Source organism: Microcaecilia unicolor, unplaced genomic scaffold (assembly GCF_901765095.1).
Source record: "Microcaecilia unicolor unplaced genomic scaffold, aMicUni1.1, whole genome shotgun sequence".
NCBI classification, from domain to species: Eukaryota; Metazoa; Chordata; class Amphibia; order Gymnophiona; family Siphonopidae; genus Microcaecilia; species Microcaecilia unicolor.
Window position 1 is genome coordinate 113,252 of NW_021962870.1, and position 21,361 is coordinate 134,612.

The window sequence follows — 21,361 nt, forward strand, 5'->3', positions numbered from 1 at the left end:
TGTAAATTAAAAGGGTGTGATAACAGCTACTAGGTCAAGTACAAATTTAAAATTACAACTGTAAGAGGAGAAGAAAAAGCATTAATCAGACCGGAAGATGGCCGTATAGTTTGACAGCCAGCCATAAGTTACAGTATAAAGCACTGACAATACATGAAGGAGAAGAGCATGCTTCTGAAGTCCAGATAGCTTAGAAAAACAAGTCACAGAGCCAGGGGACAGGAGAATGCTGTATAAAGGACAAGAGACCTTTTGCAAGGAGAAAGTATAGGTGGGAGTGAGATAAATTTAACAGTCTTACAGCCGAGGCTGTGACAGGAAAGAGGGGTACAGAAAAAAGTGGCATATTCACTCAGAGAAGCAGTAACAACGAGAGCTTAAGGCAGACAACTGTCAGGATTAGTGCAGGACTTTTGGGACTTTTAGCAAAGACAAAATACAAAGGTAGAAGACTTGGAGCGTAATAACAGTTTCATATATAGTGAGTATGACAGAAAGGTGCCGAAAGTGGCAGAGACGGGGTCTATGCAGCGAAAATTAAACCCGGAAGCAAAGTGGCTGCGGGGAACAGAGACAGAATACAGACCGGGACTTCTCAAGCGGAGATTTCTAATGTCATGAAAGTTTCAGACGGGGGTTCCCATAGCAGGCAGGCATAGAAATAAGGTGGGTTTATCAAGTATAAAGCTGGATGACAGGAAGAGGGGGGGGGGGGGGGGAAAAGTTATCAGAGCGGAAGATGGTTACAGCGCACGACGGACAGCAAGCTCTCAAGGCATGAGACGCACTTGCAAAATAGAGACACACCGTTAACAATACTTAGAACTGGCAACAGACCTGTCATAGGGAATATTTATAATCAAAGAAATAACTAACAAGATAATATGGCAGAGAAATCACTGACGGAGAAGAGAACATAACCTTACTGACAGATAGCCTATATATAAGAGCAGGGAACATAACCAGGAGAAAAGGAAGGTGCCGTTGCAGTGACCAACGGAGGCAAATACAAAGTACAGGGCAAGACATTATTACAAAAGATTATTAGAAACAGGATTTAATAATAGATTCCAAAGCTAAGATTAGCAGTATACGAGAGGGAGAAAGAGCAGAGAGAGGAAGGAAGTGGGCACCGCCCAAGAAGCCAGGCAGTTACAGAAGAAAAGAGGAAGATAAGCAGCTATGCACTTATAAATTGAGAGAGTCAGTGAGAGACTTAAAGAATCGGAAGAATGGGACCGCAAATGTGTGCAAATATAAAGAAAAGAAATAAAGTGCGAAGAAAAACCGTATAGGAAACCGGCATCTCCTTCATAGTCAAAAGTATTAGGCCAATAAGTGGCTAGGATGCTGAGCGCCGTTACCCGAAGCTTGTAGATAACATAGTGACAGTAAAAGATAACTCATCTAACACCCGATTGAGTCAGAATTAAGCAGTTGAAGGTCAGACAGAGGTAACAAAAGCGTATAGGCGAGCGAGCATCTGAGGAAGCAGGAAACAGAGGTGGGGGCAAGCCTGTCAGTGTTGAAGCATAGGTGTAATGCTGCTCATAAAGCTTGGCAATAACAGCAAAATAAGGAAGCAGAAAATGATGAAGTGCAGCTAAGAAGCTGACAAAGAATTGTTAGGTTTAAACTATAAATCTTTCACAAAGACACATCAGGAAAGTTTCTAACAAGGATGGGGAGAAATCAACAGTGGCCAGAAACAGAAGCAGAGAGACATGCAAGGTAGAGGTTAAGTACCTCTCGGAGGTTTAAAGTACCGCACAGAGGAAATGAGCACAGATCTCTTGGAGGCAGGGAAGGGACACTCCCTCCGTCCGAGATCTAGAAGCAGAAGTGTATAGGCAGGAAAGGAGGTTGGGGCTCTGTGGGCTGTCAGTTTAACCAAAATGATTTTAAAGGAGAGATATAGGATTTCAGGGAACTGCAGTGAATAGGAGCTCAGACAAAAGTAAAACACATGATCTACAGGTAGGGATGGTGGGAAACATAACGGGGATCAACTTCAACATACACTGAATAGCCTAAAAAGACAGGAGAAGCTTCGCTCAAGGGAGGACGGAGACTTAAGACACGAAATGTCAAGGCGTTAGGCTAAGAATAGCCAGCATGAGACCGCTAATGACATCGTGGCGAAACGAGAAAAAACAGCCAGCATCTGCTAGGCGTGGTCTCCCAGCCTAGAACCTAGATGCCACTCGTACCCTTGCACACACCAAGCGCTCGAAAGGGACAGGGTATAGGTGATGAATAAAAGAAAAGATATAAGGGCACTTATCACATAATAATCGTTAGACAGACTCACAAAAGGACAGGAACAGAAAAACAAATGCGCCAGCCAAGCGCAGAAGGAGAAAGCGATAAGGGAACAGAGGAAGAAAGCAGAAAAACAGAATAGTACCAGAGGAAGGGGTTAGAAAAGGAGCGGACTGAATACCAGTTCCCAGTACCCCTCAAGTGGGCACTTTTCACCAGGGTATATGCCAGTCCAGTGAAATAAAGGCAGAAGAATAGCGTTAGTAGACATACATAAGAGTAATGATACAGTACTCTGTTACCTGATTGTGCATGTATCCACAATCCTGGTGACGGGTGAGAGAAGACAATGATTTATGAAAGACCACACATGCTCCAGAAGTTAGGCGTATAGCCCGCATTAAGACCTTGCTGGTGCCATGTGGATGAACTCTGAGCGTACCAATCCCCGAAAAGGTTTGGAAGTTTTAGGAGGTAAAAAAAAAAAGACCGGCACCAAGGTACCTTAGGAGAACATGATATAAAAAGTAACAGATAAGAATAGAGACAGATATACATCACCAGCAGTGGACCATACCGTACCAAAGCACTAGAAATCAGTGACACGCTGGGACAGCTGCATTCAAAGGGAAAACAAAAACATAAGTTAATAACAACCGGCTGAAAAGGGACAGAGGTGGCAGGGACCATATAAAAGCTGCGGCTTAAAGAAAAAAAAACCCCACAGGAAGGTGTGGCGACAGACTACCAAGAATGAAGAGGGAAGGGAAGAAATTATTTCACATAAGTGTGTTTTTGAAAAAACCAACTACGGGGAGAATTAACATGTCAGCAAGGGGAAAGAGACCGGGAAAATAGCAGTGCCAAGAAGGGGAGATAGGAATCAGAGAGAAGAAATAAAGCGCAGTCTTGGACGCAACTAAGAGGGGGAAAGAAAGCACAAGGCTTACATATTATCACTGACTGCGATAGGGAAGAATAACGGAAGTGGCTTAACCACAGGAAAGAGTGAAAGCTTAGAGCGAGAACAGCAGACTGCTATAATAAGGGACATGAGACATCGGGGAGGAAATTCTTGATCTTTAAATATTGAAAGACAAAAACGAGGGTTTGGACGCACAGAATATATCCCCACTGCATCCATAAACAAGAAGGAGAAGGACAGGAAAGGGTGGAACAGGGAATACCGAGCAGCGTACGGGAGTCACCAATGTTGAGAATTGGGGGGTCCCGAGCCCCCCAAGAAGGCTGGAGTGACCTTAAATCTGACTCCATCTCTAAATAGCACTAGTACTGGGGTACTCAAGGAGTTATTGCCTCTAAGGGATTTAGACTACAGGTTATACAATGCAGCGAATGATAGCCTGATGTAGCAAAAGCATTTATACTTACAGCCTTTCATCATTAAGTGAAGCCCACAAATCATCATTTGGAATGAAGAGTTATTTGCAAATCAGACTTTAATCAGATACATTCATCAGACAGGTTCTGGGTTCAATTGCACAGAGCTTCTGCCCTCCGAGAAGAGTTCGGGACCGTTCCAATGATCTGCCAAAATCTCATCTCTTTTATAGGCGCAGATCTCAATACAAGTCAATGGCAAGACCCTGTTTTTTTTCTCAATATTGCCCAACCTCTGAATCATTTCCGGCAGGTGTCCATCTGTACCCTCACTTTTCCGTTCTAACTATTGCAAGTTATTGTGCAATTTCCCTTTTTGTCAAACATCTCCCTAGATACGGACATCCAAACATCCAAACATGGCTATTGTGTAATTTCCTTTTTTGTAAACACTTTGTTCTTATGAAGATATCTAAATATAGATATATCAATTTCATAACATCTTGTGATCTGGGTGCCAACTTATTAAAGACAGACTCCGTGTTATGAACAAACTTCTTATCATTTCTGTCTTTAACTTCTACATCATGTGTGTTACACTCAATTTGGAAGTTGCACCAGGTTTCATTAGAACTCACCAAGCAGTCCTTGCTCTTGCAGGCTCTCTGCTATAAGGCCATCATCTTGTTATCAGGCCTAGTTAGTGCTTTTCAGCTGTTTAAAGCTATGTAGCTTGGCCCACCACTATTCCATGGATAGGTCTTAAGCTAGAACACATATTAACTTGCAGGAAAAGCAAGTCCTTGCTCAGCCAGTCATAGATTTTTAAACCTAGCTGGTATTTTTACAGCCTGAGTCCTAAAATCTGGCCTTCCACCCTTCCGGTGGGCATCCAGTGAGGGCCTCTTGCTGTACTATAATTATACAGTATGGGCTCAGGGAGTTTGTTCCAAGCATGGGGTGAAGCGAGGCAGAAAGGGCGAAGCCTAGAGTTGGCGGTGGTGGAGAAGGGTACTGAAAGGAGGGATTTGTCTAGAGAGCGGAGGTTACGGGTGGGGAAATAAGGGGAGATGAGAGTAGAGAGGTAAGGAGGGGCTGCAGATCGAGTGCATTTGTAGGTGAGTAGGAGAAGCTTGAACTGTATGTGGTATCTGATCGGAAGCCAGTGAAGTGACTTGAGGAGAGGGGTGATATGAGTATATCGGTTGAGGCGGAAGATAAGACGTGCGGCCAAGTTCTGGATGGACTGAAGGGGGGATAGATGGCTAAGTGAGAGGCCGGTGAGGAGTAGGTTGCAGTAGTCAAGGCGAGAGGTAATGAGAGAGTGGATGAGAGTTCGAGTGGTGTGCTCGGAGAGGAGGGGGGCGACGCCATGCCTCCACCGCGGCCAACTGGGCGGGGAGTGTGTGAGAAGAGATCCAGGTTTCGGTTAGGCGAGCAGTTGAAGGGAGTGGGAGATGAGAGATCGTGGGTGAAGGGCAGTTTGTTGCAGACTGAGTGGGCATTCCACAAGGCGCATGAGAAGGGGAGGGAAGAGGGGGGGAGGAGGGGAATAGAGACAAGATTGGAGACGTCCTGGGATCGTTCACGTGGATAGGACGAGGACAGATGAGGGGGACCTGGATTAGGGTTAATGTCAGGAGGAGGAGCAAGAGGAGTGCGGAGGAGGGTGGTCGAGGTTGGGCGATGAAGACGGGGTGCACTTAGGAGGAATGGGGATGGGTTAATAGCAGGAAGGAAGTGTTGAAAGTTGAGAGCTAGGATGGAGGAGGGGGGACAAGAGGGATGGTGAGGTGGTGCGGGATGGGGGTGAAAAGGGTATTGCCGTGGCGGGCCAGGCGGGAGGGCAGCGAGTTCCAGTGGTAGACAGTGGGAGTGGGGGGGGGGGGGGGGAAAAGAGATTTGGAAGGGACAGGGCAAGGAAGAGAATGTGGATAGGAGCCATACGTAGTGACTGAGGTGTAGCAAGTGACTGTGTGGTGACTGAGGTGTTAAGCAGATAGATAGAATGGAGAGCTGGGTTGGAGGCTTGGAATTGATGGACTGGTAAGTTAATGGTTGACAAGCTAGCAGCAGGCAGGCAGGTAAGTCAATGGTTGAGAGGCTCGCAGGCAGGCAGGCGAGCAGGTAAGTCAATGGTTGACAAGCTAGCAGCAGGCAGGCAGGTTAGTCAATGGCTGAGAGGCTCACAAGCAGGCAGGCAGGTTACTCGATGGGTTAACAGGCAGGTAGGCAGCAGCTGGGACAGACGGACAGGAACAAGCTGGGATGGATGGATAGGAGCAACAGGATACGCTGAGATGGATGGATTGGAACAAGCTGGAACAGGCAGACTGGAACAAGCTGGGGCAGGCAGGAATGGATGGACTGGAACAAGTTGGAACAGACGGGCTGGGAAGGAATAAGCTGGAACAGGTTGGAACAGGCTGGAACAAGCTGGAACAGCTGGACTGGAGCAAGCTGGAACAAGCGGTCTGGCACAGGCTGGAGCGGAAGGACTGGGACAAGCAGGAACAGGCGGACTGGAACAAGGTGGAACAGATGGACTGGAACAAGCTGGAGTAGACTGGAGCAAATTGGAGCAGAAGACAGCGGTATAGCAGGACTGGAGCAAACTGGAGCAGAAGACAGCAGTATAGCAGGACTGGAACACACTGGGTCAGACGGACTGGAACAGGCTGGAGTCGACGGACTGGGACAAGCTGGAACAGATGGACTGGAACAGGCTGGAGCAGACAATGATGGAGCAGGACTGGAACAGGCTGGACTGGAACAGGCTGGACAGACGGTCAGTAACAGACTGGAACAAGTTGGAGCAGATGGACTGGGACTAGGTAGAGCAGAAGGTAATGGAGCACTGGGACCGGAGCAAGCTGGGACAGGCAGACAGAGAGAAGCAGGAGCGGAGGGAGAAGAGCAGGGCAGCGGACCAGAACAAGCCGGACTGGAGCGGGCTGGAGCCGAGGGATAAGAGCGGACAGGTAGGGCAGCAGGGCAGAGGCATGAACCAGAACTAGTAGGAATCGCCGGGACAGAGAAGTGGGTCAGAGAGAGGATCCACACGAGGGCCTAGGATCGGCTGCTACAGGTCACCTGGCTCCCCACTCACTCTCGTCAGAGAGATCTACACAGGGCCCATGGACTACCTGCCCCAGGTCACCTCGCTCCCCACTCTCCCGTGCCAGAGGATCGACAGGAGGGCCGAGGGAGCAGCCGCCCAGGACCCCTGGCTCACCACGCTCGGAAGGACCAGCACTACAGGCAGGGAGATGACTCGCAGCACTCCCAAGTGCTGATGAGCCGCTGCCCGCTACCCGCTGCCTCGTCGCCCCCACTCAAATCTCCCGACTCACACTGCACCGGCCACCAGGCAGCGGAACGAGGGAGGGACGGCAGCCACGTGGACGCTCGGTCCCGCGGCGCCCTGCCTCCCGACGATCGCGTTGCTCTTGCTAATCCGATCCATTGCCGATCCAATCCTCCTGTCCCGCACCACCGGCCTCCCGCCTCTGCGCCCGACCAGGCCAGCGATCAGGCCAGCGATCGAAGCGAGGCAGGGGGCGCAGAAACCAGGCTCCGATCCCACCACAGCACAGCACCCCAGCGATCTGCTCCCCTCCGTTCGCCGCCACCACATCCGCCGCGCCGTTGGCCGTAGCCCGGCCGCTGACCCCGCCGGGACCAAGCCGAGCCTCGGGCCGCGTGGGTCATGCAGTGCAGTGCAGGGCAGTGTAGGGCAAGCTGGGCCGCACACGCATGCACCTCCGGTTGGACCACAGCTCTCCTGTTCACTGTCCACGCTAAGTATGTAGCTGCCAATTGGAGCTAATTGGAGCTGTTAAACGGAGCCTTATAGTGGAGGACTCCGATTGTCTGGAGGAGCTCCTCTCAGCACATCCGTTCAGTCGGCCATCTTAGATTCATTCTCAATATAGAATTGTGTATTTCAGGATTATTGTTACGTTGAAATAGCTTAAACTTTAAATTTCAACGTATTATTAGAAGACTAGTAAAAAAGGCCCGTTTCTCAAACAAATGAAAAGGGCGCTAGCAAGGTAATGACCTTCTCCCATTAATATTTTTAAGGGAAGTGTTAGGATTTTAAATTGTTAAATTTGTTTGATTCATCTTCTTCCCACCAAAGCATCCATGTGCATCCCTCCCCCCTCCCAGTTCCAGGGTCGTCATCCTTCCCTCCGAGTTGCAAGATCATCATTCCTCCCTTCCAGTTCAAGGCCCCCTCCCTCCGAATTTTAAAAGTCTTCTTCACTTACTTCATCGGGGTTACGGCGGCCGGCAGCAGCGGTACAAAGCATGCAGGTTCGGCCCTTAGTTTGGTTTTCCCTTCTCTTTCTCTGAGCTGTGGTCCTGCCCTTGTGGAAACAGGAAATGAGGGCGGGACCAGAGCTGTAAGTGAAGTAAGTGAAGAAGACTTTTAAAATTCCGAGGGAGGGGGCCTTGAACTGTCGTATCGTTTCTTTGCCTCTGATATGTCCCTCATGCTGGTGACACCGCGTTCCTTTGCCTAGCAACTCTGCAGCGTTCCCTTCCCTCTCACTGTTCTGCCCTCGACGTCATCACGTTTTGACGTGAGGGCAGGACAGAGAGAGATGGTTACAGAGTTACGAAGCTTACAAACCCTTCACTGCAGTCTGCCACGGAGTCAGTTTCAGAACGTTGGAGGTGCAAACTATTATAGTAGATGTATTATGTGAACAGATACTTTTCAAATTGCGTACAATTCTACCGATGTTTGTAATGTAAGCCACATTGAACCTAAGCTCTTCTTGGGCTAATGTGGTATAAATATGTCATAAATAAATAACCAAATATATTGTCAACAGTATTGAACTTGCTAACCTCGATTTTAAGATGTTTTCCCCTCCCTGTTGAGACGCACAGCTCCCTCACTCGTAGCATATGATAATAACGTGATATACAATACGTACACTTGATCTTCATCTGTCTTTTGCCATCTGCGTGACACAGACTTAGAAGTCCATCTAGCACTGGCCTTAGTTCCTTAATCCAAACCTGACTTTTGCCATTTGTGGAACAATGACCCCTGGAGTCTATATATCACGTCCAAATTTGGGAAGTTGTCAAGATGCATTGATAGCTGTTATCTATCAATATTTGGTTGCAAACAATCAATTATTGATGTTGTTTTCCACCCAATAAAATTTGTGCACACATCTGGCTGCATGCTGTTCTGTATGGCAGGGCACCTAACTCTTATAGCATGTATCCCAAAAGGGGATGTGGCATGGTCGGGCATTCCAAAAAGTTACATGCATACTTATAGAATACTGGCTCAGCGTGCCCAGCCTGGGCACCAGTATTTACACCAGGTTTCAGCAGGAGTGAGTCTGGCACCCATAGGATGGCTGTGGGAATTGGCACTAAGCAAGATGCTATAAAGGGTAGATACAAAAGACAAAATCCATCAAGTCTGCATATTGTATGTCACGTTATTATCATATGCTACGAGTGAGGCTTCTGTGCATCTCAAGGGAGAGGAGAAAACATTTTAATGTTGAGATTAGCAAGTTAAATACTGTTGACAATATATTTGGATATAAAATATTGTCCCAAGACAGTATCCTAATTAACTACCTATACGTGGTTGGCATGATGGCAAATTGTCAACCAGCGTTTAAGCATGAAGAACTATAACCTGCACAGAGTGGTGAGTACAAGCTTCGTCTTGTTGGGAAGAATGGATGGTGTGTATCCTTTATAGAATCGTGCTTGGCGCCAATTTTTTCCGGTGCTCGATTCTGAGCGCCATTGATAGAACTTTCCCCAGACTGCAGAAGTCCATCCGACATTGGTCTTAGTTCCCTAATCCGCACCTGTCTATTGTCATTTGCCGGACACAGGTCATATAAGTCCATGCAACACTGGCCTTAGTTCCCAACTACTCTTGTCCAAAGTAACACCTCAACAGCCATGTTTTGTTTCCATCCTCCTTTTTAGGCATTGTGTTTATCCCACACATTTTTGAATTCCTTTATTGTTTCTGACTCTACAACTTCTCCTGGAAGGGCATTTTAGGCATCTACTGCCCTTTCTCTGAAAAAGTATTTCCTGACTTCTAAATCCACCGCCCTGCAAACCTCCATTCATGTCCTTTGGTCCTACCACCTCTCCGTCTCTGGAAGGGGTTTGCTTGCATATTAATAACTTTCAAGAACTTAAATGATAATGAGTTATTATACCTGAGCTTAAAAATGTGATAGAGGGAGTTAAGTTGCCTCTTCTCATGCTATGTGACCATGGACAAGTGACATTTATCTCTGACTCATGTCACAGACAAATTTTGGTGACCAGTCCTGTTGTGACAATAGATTTGATGGGAGAGTAGGAAACTAAGATGTCAGCAACTCTTCCTTTGAATTTATAACATTTTGCAAATACCGGATAGAATTTTGGTATGAAATGAGTCACAGGTGTTCATACCCGCAATTTGGATATTAAAGAAATCTTGAGCAATATTCATTAGGACTTATCCATGTTAAAATGTTTCTGACCTGGATAAGTCCCGCTGACCGGGTCATACCTGGATATTGCTGCTAAATATGTGGTCATACCTTTTCGGCAATCTCTGGGTAGGCCACAGTAGTCTGGGTGCAGAGTCTGAGAGAAGCCGGGAGTTACCCACTTAGTTTAGTCCAGTAACAGTAACTATCCAGATAAGCTTAGGACAGCAGATAGGCTTTCCTAACTTTATCCAGATGGCTATTTGGGTACCTGGATAACAACCAATGACTGCTCAATAGCTGATTATTCCTCACCACTATCTTGGCACAGTCCGGTGCTGAATGTTGGGCCACGAAAAGCCATGTCAGCCAGTGTTAAAATTCAGCCTGCAGTGGTCAGTATCTTTTAGACCCACTTGTGATTTGGAGGGGAGTTTTCATAAGTAAATAAGTAATGCCACACTGGGAAAAGACCAAGGGTCCATCGAGCCCAGCATCCTGTCCACGACAGCGGCCAATCCAGGCCAAGGGCACCTGGCAAGCTTCCCAAACGTACAAACATTCTATACATGTTATTCCTGGAATTGTGGATTTTTCCCAAGTCCATTTAGTAGCGGTTTATGGACTTGTCCTTTAGGAAACCGTCTAACCCCTTTTTAAACTCTGCCAAGCTAACCACCTTCACCACGTTCTCCAGCAACGAATTCCAGAGTTTAATTACGCGTTGGGTGAAGAAACACTTTCTCCGATTTGTTTTAAGTTTACTACACTGTAGTTTCATCGCATGCCCCCTAGTCCTAGTATTTTTGGAAAGCGTGAACAGACGCTTCACATCCACCTGTTCCACTCCACTCATTATTTTATATACCTCTATCATGTCTCCCCTCAGCCGTCTCTTCTCTAATATGTAATTATTAGAATCCTTGTATGATAAAGAGGAATGATATGTAGTTTAAAACAATATTTAACATTAGCTTTGTACTATCTTAAATTGTACATATTTAGAATTATCGTGAACCAGGCAAGATTTATTACAATAGAGAAACTGTTTTTGCATTTTGTCTCAAGGTCTTGATTTAATAACACACCGACTCATCCATTCTTAGTAAGAATTACTGAGTTCATGATTGGCAAAAGTTACTAAATGAAATCATATTATTGTACAGTTTTATCATTTTAGTCCTTCTAGCCTTGCAAATCTTGCTTTGTTTTGGATTTGGTTTTCAGGGACAAACATAGCACCACTTGGAATAGCCAATCAGAGCTCGGTGGCTTTTAATGGTTCTCCAAGATTAGCCATTGATGAGAATCCAAACACTAATTATCACCGAGGCTCCTGTATCCACACCAGGAAGGAAATGGGAGCCTGGTGGCGGTTGGATCTACAGCGTTCCTGGAAAATTAGATCCGTTGAGGTGGTGAACCGGAGAGACTGCTGCTCGCAACGATTGCGGGGAGCACAGATACGTATTGGTAACAGTCTAGACAACAACAATCCTGTGTGAGTTGATTTGAATGTTTGTTAGCTTAAAAGGACTAACCGTGGTTGTACTCTCAACTGATACATTAGATACTTCCTCCACTAGAACAAATGTCACAAATTCTTCAATAGACAATCCAAAAGTGGTCACAAATTACATAAAGGTAACCAATCAATCACTAATGTGTCCAAAAATAAAGGTTCCTTATAGAGACTTAATTTTTTTGTGGACCATCAGAATAGCAGTTGACTTCTATATCACAACTGTAAAATAACACTCAAGTACCTCGCTCAAACACCGCATCGGCCATTTTTTATATTATTATAAAATATTCTTTTCCTAAATTCGATGTCACATGTGCATAACAGAAGACTAAATAAACTTTCAGTTCTTCGATATTAAAGCAATCAAGTACTTATCTTTGAAGCTTTAAACTTTGAGGCTGTCACGACTGTGGTCATGATCCCTCTCTGACTCACCTTTTGTCCCGATGGTCAGCTGCTGTGCTGGGTACTGTCTGCATTGTTTCTTTCCTGTGTGTTTCAAGCCTCATTTTGGGTTCTGTGAATTTCATGCCTCTGTCCTATAGGGTTTCCACTTCCTGTGTGTTTCAAGCCTCCCTTTGGGTTCAGTGTATTTCCTTCCTCTGTCCTGTTTATAAGGAACTGGAGCGTTTGCAATGCCAAAGGTCTCCAGGTTAGTCAGTGTGCAGTGTAGCACTTCTGCCTTGATTTCTTGTTGCTTTGTTCATAGCCTGTGTGCCTGTGGGCACTTCTGTCTTGATTCCTTGTTTAGGGTGCCTGTGTGCTCTTCTGCTTCTGTTCCTCTTGGTCTGTTTGTGTGCTAGGTTCAGCCTTCAGCCATAGTTCTGTTGTTTGTCTGTGTGGGTCAGCTTTGTGTCCTGCCTAGTCTGCCTTGCTTGTTCTAGTCCCCTCTACCTTAGCTTCAGCCATAGTTTTGTTATTTGTCTGTGTGGGTCAGATTTGTATCTTGCTTGTGTCTGCCCTGTTTGTCTTCAGCTCCAGTCCCCTTCCTTCTTGTCTCTGCCCTGTTTGCTTTACATAAGTACATAAGTACATAAGTAGTGCCATACTGGGAAAGACCAAAGGTCCATCTAGCCCAGCATCCTGTCACCGACAGTGGCCAATCCAGGTCAAGGGCACCTGGCACGCTCCCCAAACGTAAAAACATTCCAGACAAGTTATACCTAAAAATGCGGAATTTTTCCAAGTCCATTTAATAGCGGTCTATGGACTTGTCCTTTAGGAATCTATCTAACCCCTTTTTAAACTCCGTCAAGCTAACCGCCCGTACCACGTTCTCCGGCAACGAATTCCAGAGTCTAATTACACGTTGGGTGAAGAAAAATTTTCTCCGATTCGTTTTAAATTTACCACACTGTAGCTTCAACTCATGCCCTCTAGTCCTAGTATTTTTGGATAGCGTGAACAGTCGCTTCACATCCACCCGATCCATTCCACTCATTATTTTATACACTTCTATCATATCTCCCCTCAGCCGTCTCTTCTCCAAGCTAAAAAGCCCTAGCCTTCTCAGCCTCTCTTCATAGGAAAGTCGTCCCATCCCCACTATCATTTTCGTCGCCCTTCGCTGTACCTTTTCCAATTCTACTATATCTTTTTTGAGATAAGGAGACCAGTACTGAACACAATACTCCAGATGCGGTCGCACCATGGAGCGATACAACGGCATTATAACATCCGCACACCTGGACTCCATACCCTTCCTAATAACACCCAACATTCTATTCGCTTTCCTAGCCGCAGCAGCACACTGAGCAGAAGGTTTCAGCGTATCATCGACGACGACACCCAGATCCCTTTCTTGATCCGTAACTCCTAACGCAGAACCTTGCAAGACGTAGCTATAATTCGGGTTCCTCTTACCCACATGCATCACTTTGCACTTGTCAACATTGAACTTCATCTGCCACTTGCACGCCCAATCTCCCAGTCTCGCAAGGTCCTCCTGTAATCGTTCACATTCCTCCTGCGACTTGACGACCCTGAATAATTTTGTGTCATCAGCTTCTGTTCCTGCCAAGCTTGTTTGAAAATCCTGAATCCTGCTTGAGTATCCTGAATCTTGTTCCTGCCAAGCTTGATCCAGTATCCTGAATCCTGTTCCAGTCAAGCCAAGTCCATCCCATCATCCAGTTCCAGCCAAGCCAAGCTTGTTAGTCCAGTCCTGCTTGGGGGCTTTTGCCTCCTGCTGCCTCTCGACGACAGTAGGCTAAGGGCTCACATTGTTCCAGAGTTCGTGACTGTTGTTTAAAGCCTGGGACCGTGACAGAGGCTAGATATAATTTTTTTGCTGCCTCGGCATATTCTAATAAAGATTCAAATGAGAGCAGCTTTTGAATCTTTATTAGAATATGCCAACATAGCGCTATATTTTGCTAAGCATAAATAGTTGCTTCAGGGATTTCATTCTGAAAAAGGAACAGAAGGGAGCTTGGAATACCATATAAACGCTCACCTGGTTTGTACTTGCACAATGGGATTATAACATGTGAAATCAATAACTTGTGATGTGAAAACCCAAGTGGCCTAGTGGTTAGGGTGGTGGACTTTGGTCCTGGGGAACTGAGGAACTGAGTTGGATTCCCACTTCAGGCACAGGCAGCTCCTTGTGACTCTGGGCAAGTCACTTAACCCTCCATTGCCCCATGTAAGCCGCATTGAGCCTGCCATGAGTGGGAAAGCGCAGGGTACAAATGTAACAAAAATAAAATAGATACTATTGGAGATTCTACATGGAATGTAGCTACTATTGGAGATTCTACATGGAATGTTGCTATTCCCAGTGCTTTTTTTGTAGAAAAAAAGGTGCCGGTACTCATTATGGGCGGGGTCACCACATATGGCTCCACCCCTATGATAGCCACACCCACATTAACCACACCCCCTATACCAGCCATGGCGCATATAAACAGACATCATTGAAAATATTACAGTACTATAGGAGAAAAAAATAACGTGATTTGCTAAGTAGTAGTAGTAGTATACCCAGTGCAAAATAAGACAGCCAATGTAAATTCTCAAATTGGACATATTACAAACACTAAAATGAAAATAAAATGATTTTTTTCTACCTTTGTTGTCTGGTGACTGTTTTTCTTTCCATATTGGTCCCAGTCTGTGATTCTCCTTTCCTTTGTTTTCGCTTATCTCTTCTGTGCCATTTGTCATTTTTGTCTCCTTTTTCTTTGCTTTCTTCAATATTTTTCAGGCTCTCTCTCTGTCCAGATTTAATTCATTCTTACTATCCATTCTTTAATTTCCTTCATCTACCTGTGGCTTTTCATCTTTTCCTCACCCTTGTTCTCCCCATGCCCCTTCCTCTTATTCTCCAGTCTTTCTCTATTCCCCTTTTTCATCCAACAGCTCTGCTTTCTCTCCCCATCCTTCCAGTGTTTCCCCTATTTCTTTCTGCATTCTTCCATCCAGCGTCTTCCCTCTTTCTTTCTGCATTCTTCCATCCAGCATCTTCCCTCTTTCTCTCCCTATCCTTCCGTTTTCCCTCTCTCTCCCCATCCTTCCATCTGTTTTTCCCTCTCTCTCTCCCCATCCTTCCATCTGTTTTCCCTCTCTCTTTCCTCATCCTTCCATCTGTTTTTCCCTCTCTCGCCAATCCTTCCATCTGTGTTTTTCCCTCTCTCTCCCCATCCTTCCATCTGTTTTTCCCCTCTCCCCAATCCTTCCATCTGTTATTCTCCTCTCTCCCCAATCCTTCCATCTGTTTTTCCCTCTCTCTCCCCATCCTTCCATCTGTTTTCCCTCTCTCTCCCCAATGGCCATCTGTTTTTCTCCTCTCTCCCCAATCCTTCCATCTGTTTTCCCCTCTCTCTCCCCATCCTTCCATCTGTTTTTCCCTCTCTCTCCCCATCCTTCCATCTGTTTTCCCTCTCTCTCCCCAATCCTTCCCTCTGTTGTTTTCCCTCTTTCTCCCCAATCCTTCCCTCTGTTGTTTTCCCTCTTTCTCTCTCCCCAATCCTTCCCTCTGTTGTTTTCCCTCTCTCTTTCTCTCTCTCCCCCAATCCTTCCCTCTGTTGTTTTCCCTCTCTCTTTCTCTCTCTCCCCAATCCTTCCCTCTGTTGTTTTCCCTCTCTCTCTCCCCAATCCTTCCCTCTGTTGGTTTCTCTCTCTCCCCAATCCTTCCCTCTGTTGGTTTCCCTCTTTCTCTTTCTCCCCAATGCTTCCCTCTCTGTTGTTTTCCCTCTTTCTCTCTCTCCCCATCCTTCCATCTGTTTTTCCCTCTCTCTCCCCATCCTTCCATCTGTTTTTCCCTCTCTCTCCCCATCCTTCCCTCTGTTGGTTTCCCTCTTTCTCTCTCTCCCCAATCCTTCCCTCTGTTGGTTTCCCTCTTTCTCCAATCCTTCCCTCTGTTGTTTTCCCTCTTTCTCCAATCCTTCCCTCTGTTGTTTTCCCTCTTTCTCTCTCTCCCCAATCCTTCCCTCTGTTGGTTTCCCTCTTTCTCTCTCTCCCCAATCCTTCCCTCTGTTGTTTTCCCTCTTTCTCTCTCTCCCCAATCCTTCCCTCTGTTGTTTTCCCTCTTTCTCTCTCCCCCCAATCCTTCCCTCTGTTGTTTTCCCTCTTTCTCTCTCTCCCCAATCCTTCCCTCTGTTGTTTTCCCTCTTTCTCTCTCTCCCCCAATCCTTCCCTCTGTTGTTTTCCCTCTTTCTCTCTCTCCCCAATCCTTCCCTCTGTTGTTTTCCCTCTTTCTCTCTCTCCCCAATCCTTCCCTCTGTTGTTTTCCCTCTTTCTCTCTCTCCCCAATCCTTCCCTCTGTTGTTTTCCCTCTTTCTCTCTCCCCAATCCTTCCCTTTGTTGGTTTCCCTCTTTCTCTCTCTCCCCAATCCTTCCCTGTTGGTTTCCCGCGAACGGCGCGAAGTCGCGACGCACGCGGCACCAGCCCCTATTTCCGGCCGCTGCTGCTTCTCCTGTTGAGCAGCAGCGGCCGCTACACAAAGAAAAAGAAGATTTTAAAAAAAAACTTCAAACCTGGCTGAAACGCGGCACCCCGGCACTGTAGACAGCCATTAGGCATTGGCTGTTGCCCCGCAGCCGCTCCTCCTCTTGCCTCTACGTCACTGCCCCTGGAGAAAGACCCCGGAGGAGCGCAGTGACGTAAGGCAAGAGGAGGAGCGGCTGCGGGGCAACAGCCAATGCCTAATGGCTGTCTACAGTGCCGGGGTGCCGCGTTTCAGCCAGGTTTGAAGTTTTTTTTAATCTTTTTCTTTGTGCAACGGCCGCTGCTGCTCAACAGGAGAAGCAGCAGCGGCCGGAAATGGGGGCTGGCACTGCGTCCGTTACGGGGCGGGGGGAGCAAATAAAAAAGGTGCCGGTACGCCGTACCGTTGCGTACCGGCACAAAAAAAGCACTGGCTATTCCACTAGCAACATTCCATGTAGAAGGCCGCGCAGGCTTCTGTTTCTGTGAGTCTGACGTCCTGTGCAGGACGTCAGACTCACAGAAGCAGAAGCCTGCGCGGCCACATTGGTGATCTGCAAGGGCCGACTTCTACATGGAATGTTGCTAGTGGAATCTCAAATAGTAGCAACAGTGGAGGAGTGGCCTAGTGGTTAGGGTGGTGGACTTTGGTCCTGAGGAACTGAGTTCGATTCCCACTTCAGGCACAGGCAGGTCCTTGTGTCTCTGGGCAAGTCACTTAACCCTCCATTGCCCCATGTAAGCCGCATTGAGCCTGCCATGAGTGGGAAAGCGCGGGGTACAAATGTAACAAAAAAAAAAAAAAATTACTGGGAGAGAGATAAAGAAGAGTCAGTAAGACCCTATGGCAATGAGGACAGAAAGTTTTGGGCATTGGTATCTGGTAAGGGAGGATTATCCCTAAACATTTAGTCACTGAAGTTCAGTGGGCTAGTCAGCATTCTAAGTGCTATCAACACTCAACATCTTTGAAGGTACTTGGGTGCCTGAAGTTAGTTAGCTTTGAAAATATTATCCTGGAGGGAACTTGGTAATTGGTAAGAGATTCAACAGCTTCTTAAACCCCATAGGTTCAATATTTAAAAGGACTCTCCGGGTAGTGCCACTGGGTAGCACTTTCTAGATAATGCCAGTGTAGTCCAGGGGTGGAAAACAGAGTTATCTGGGTAGTGGCAATTTGGAGTTCTACTACAAAACTTAGGTTAGCAAAAGGGCTGTCCTCCATCTATCCAAATAACAGCTGAATATTCCTACTCTTCGGGTAGTGCCAGCACTTCATTGATCTATCCATATAGCCACTATTGGTGTACTTCTGTCAAATATGCTTAACTTTTTGTTCTCTTGATCCACTACCTCCTCCATGGCTTACTGTTCCAGAGTTGGAACTTCTTCCCCAGGTTCTTAATATAATCAATACTAGCATCTCTATTGGGCAAGTGCCCTTGATGTCTAATTCTCAAGAAGCCATCTCTCAACCCCCTGGTCCATGCCCACCACCGTCTGGTATCTCACCTTAGTTTTCTTTCTAAAGCACTGGAAAAATTGCTTTCACTCAGTTGATATCTTTTATTGAGAAGACTTTTGCCCTCCATCCTAGGCAATCAGGATTTAGACCCCATTTTGGTACCGAGACTCTCTTTACAGAGAGTGAAAATGAAATATGTTCACACTGGGATAAACACAAGATCGTTCTTGCAATTTCACTTGATCTTTCTGCTGCTTTTGATTTAGTTAATCACATTTATTATCCCTGGGTATATCTGGCATCATGTTTTTTTCTTTCTCTCTAACTGTTCCTTTCAGGTTATTCAAGCAGCATCTACTGCCTCCCCCCATCCCTTATCTTGTGGAGTTCTCCAACGGTCGGTTCTTTCCCCATTTCTCTTTCATTTGTTTCTCAGTCCCCTTACCTCCCTGATCCCAACCACTGGCATTTCCTTTCATTTCTATGCAAATAACGTTCTTCTTTTTTTTCCCCACATGCTCACACAATCCTGATCTCACTCTGCTTCAACAGTGGCGTAGTTAGGTGGGACCATGGGGTCCCCAACCCCCACCAGCTGAAGCCTTGTGCAGCACCGGTCTGGGGCACCACCGTGTTCCCTTCTCTGCTCAGTTTCACTTAAAGCAGCGTGAAGGATATCAGGAGGAAGAGAGAGCAGGGCAGGGAATGCGGTGGTGCTGGAGACTGGCGCTGGAGAAGGCTTCAGCTGACATTGGTTGGGGACCCCTGCCAGCCAAGGTACTTGCTGCTGTGGGGAGTGGTAGGGTGGTGGGAGGAGTGATGAGGCGGTGGGGAGAGTGGTGAGGTGGTGGGGGCGGCGGCGGGGCGGCAGACTAAAATCTGCCCCCCACCTCGGGCTCTGGTCCCCTCCCACTGTAAGGTCTGGCTACGCGTCTGCCCTTCAAGACTGTCTGTTGCTAATCTCAAATTGGTTAAATGGTCACAAATTCTGAAGAAAGTAAAAACCATTGCATTCTGGTTCAGCCCAGATGTGACCATCCCTGCCTCTTCTATCTTTGGAATACCCACTCTTCCTGTTGAGTCATTCCATTATCTAGGAGTCATCCTAGACTCCCGTATTTCTTTCTCACCACAATTGTCTAGTCTTTGTAAGTCATTCTCTGTCAACTCCGTTCTCTACGTAAATAATTTGAACAATCTACACTCCATTCCTTTGTCACTTCTTACAACTTGACTGGATTATTGTAATATTTAATATTTAGGTTGCTCTCACTCAAATTTGAAAAAACTTCAGTCTACACTGAATACAGCTATTAAGCTCATTTGCCATGCACAAAAGTTTGATCATGCTTCAATCCTTCTGCAAAAATTTCATTTGTTCCCCATCGAACAGCGAGTTATCTTTAAGTTGCTGACTCTTATGTTAAAAGCTCTTAGAATAGGTGTCCGTGATTACCTTTCTGCTTTAACAATTTCCTACTCTCCTGGTTGTCTGCTCCATTCCATAAGCAATCACAGACTAGTTCTCCCTAACCCTAAGTCAACACATTCAGAATGTACCCACCACAATTCTTTATTACTGTGCCTTTTTACTGGAACTCCCTTCTTCTTTCTCTTCAAGCAAAACCTTATTTTAAGATTCTCAAGAAATAATTAAAAACTTGGCTTTTTAAACAGGTTTTTTCCACTAACATCATTTGCTTTTCACGGATTACGTAGATTGTCACCATTCTCCACCAGTTCCCTCTTCCTCTTCCCTCCTTACTTACTTCTTGACTTCTCCCCTCCCATTCCCTTTTGATTTCCTTTTTCTCTTTCTTCTGCTTTGTCTTCCCTTTGTTGTGATTATCATGGTAGGACTGGTTTTACCCTATTTCTTATTGAATTTTGTAGTTCTTTTCTACACTGTTAACCTGTTTGTTTTTATTTATTGTAAACTGCCCAGTTCTAAGAGTCAGCTTGGACAGTATAGCAAGTTATAATAAACTATAACCAATAAATATCTGGATTTCATTACCACTAGAACCAGCCTTTTAAAAAAATGTTGATCACCACAGGCTCAATATCAAGAGGCATGCTCATAACCACCTGTACTCACTGGTCATCCAGTGCAATCATTTCCTCGATGCAATGTGTAACCACCTTTGATTCTGGCTTCCATTAGACCTGGAATGGTGATATAGAATGACATCCCATGGGCATCAGGGCTTCTTGCCTGTCACCTCATTGTGGGAGAAGGGTGGGGGCTCAGCTAAGGAAATTGATTTTCTTTGTTCTATTGCTTTCTTGACATAAACAAAACAACAACAGTAACAGACTGGATCACGTCAGAAAACCTGGTCCTAATCTTCATCAATGAAAACTGGATACACGACCAAAAGGACCCCATAATCCTTGACCTATGCCCTCCAGAATACAAAATCACTCACTGGAGCAGAAAGGAAAAAAGAGGCGGAGGCATAATGCTAATCTATCGATTTCACTTTACAACCAAAACCACTGCCGAGTCCATAACAACCCAACTTGAAATCGCCTCAATCAGAATCCATAGCAAATCCCTGATTGATCACCTAAATTGTACCTTGTTCTACAGACCACCAGGCAATTGGAACAAAAGCCAGTCAACCTTCATGGACTTCATTTCAAACACCTGTGCAACCAACTCAAACATACTGCTACTAGGAGACATCAATCTTCACCTAGAAGACCCAAACTCTGCCAACGCACGAGAATGCAAGGAATTCCTCCCATTTATGAGACCTCATATGGCCAAACATGCAAACAACCCACATCAAAGGACATACACTTGACCTCATCTCACACAAACTGTCCGCAGACCAAAACCTAACAATAACTGATGTTAAATGGACAGAAATACTATGATCCGACCACTATAAACTAAATCTATCCCTAAACTGGCTGAAGAAGGGCTCACACTACACACAAGAACACACAACCTACAGCACAAGAGGCCAAATAAACTCGGAAACATTCTGGCAACAATTATATAATAATGAATGGACAACACAAATAGACTCCATACACTACCTCTCTAACTGGGACAAAAGATGCAGAAGCATACTAGATGAAATAGCACCATTATAAACAAGAACATCATGAAGACATATCTCGATACCATGGTTCAACGATGAACTGAAAAAACTAAAAACACAAGCCAGGAAACTCGAAAGAGCATGGAAAAAAAAAAAGACGAACACATGATCAATGCTTGGAAACAATTACAAAGAAAATACAAATACACTATAAAACAGGCCAAAAGGTCATATTACAGAACCAAATAGGACCAGACTACAAAGACACGAAGAAACTATACCAACTAGTAAACAAACTACTAG

The 21,361-nt window shown here is 45.8% G+C and overlaps 1 protein-coding gene across 1 annotated transcript in view; it reads left to right on the plus strand.

Annotated features, from left to right (window-relative positions):
* LOC115458583 overlaps positions 1-21,361 on the plus strand; it is an 80,073-nt gene that overhangs the window by 25,557 nt on the left and 33,155 nt on the right. The window contains exon 4 of the mRNA XM_030188462.1: positions 11,313-11,586. Coding sequence (XP_030044322.1) covers positions 11,313-11,586 — 274 coding nt within the window. The remainder of the gene's footprint in view (positions 1-11,312; positions 11,587-21,361) is intronic.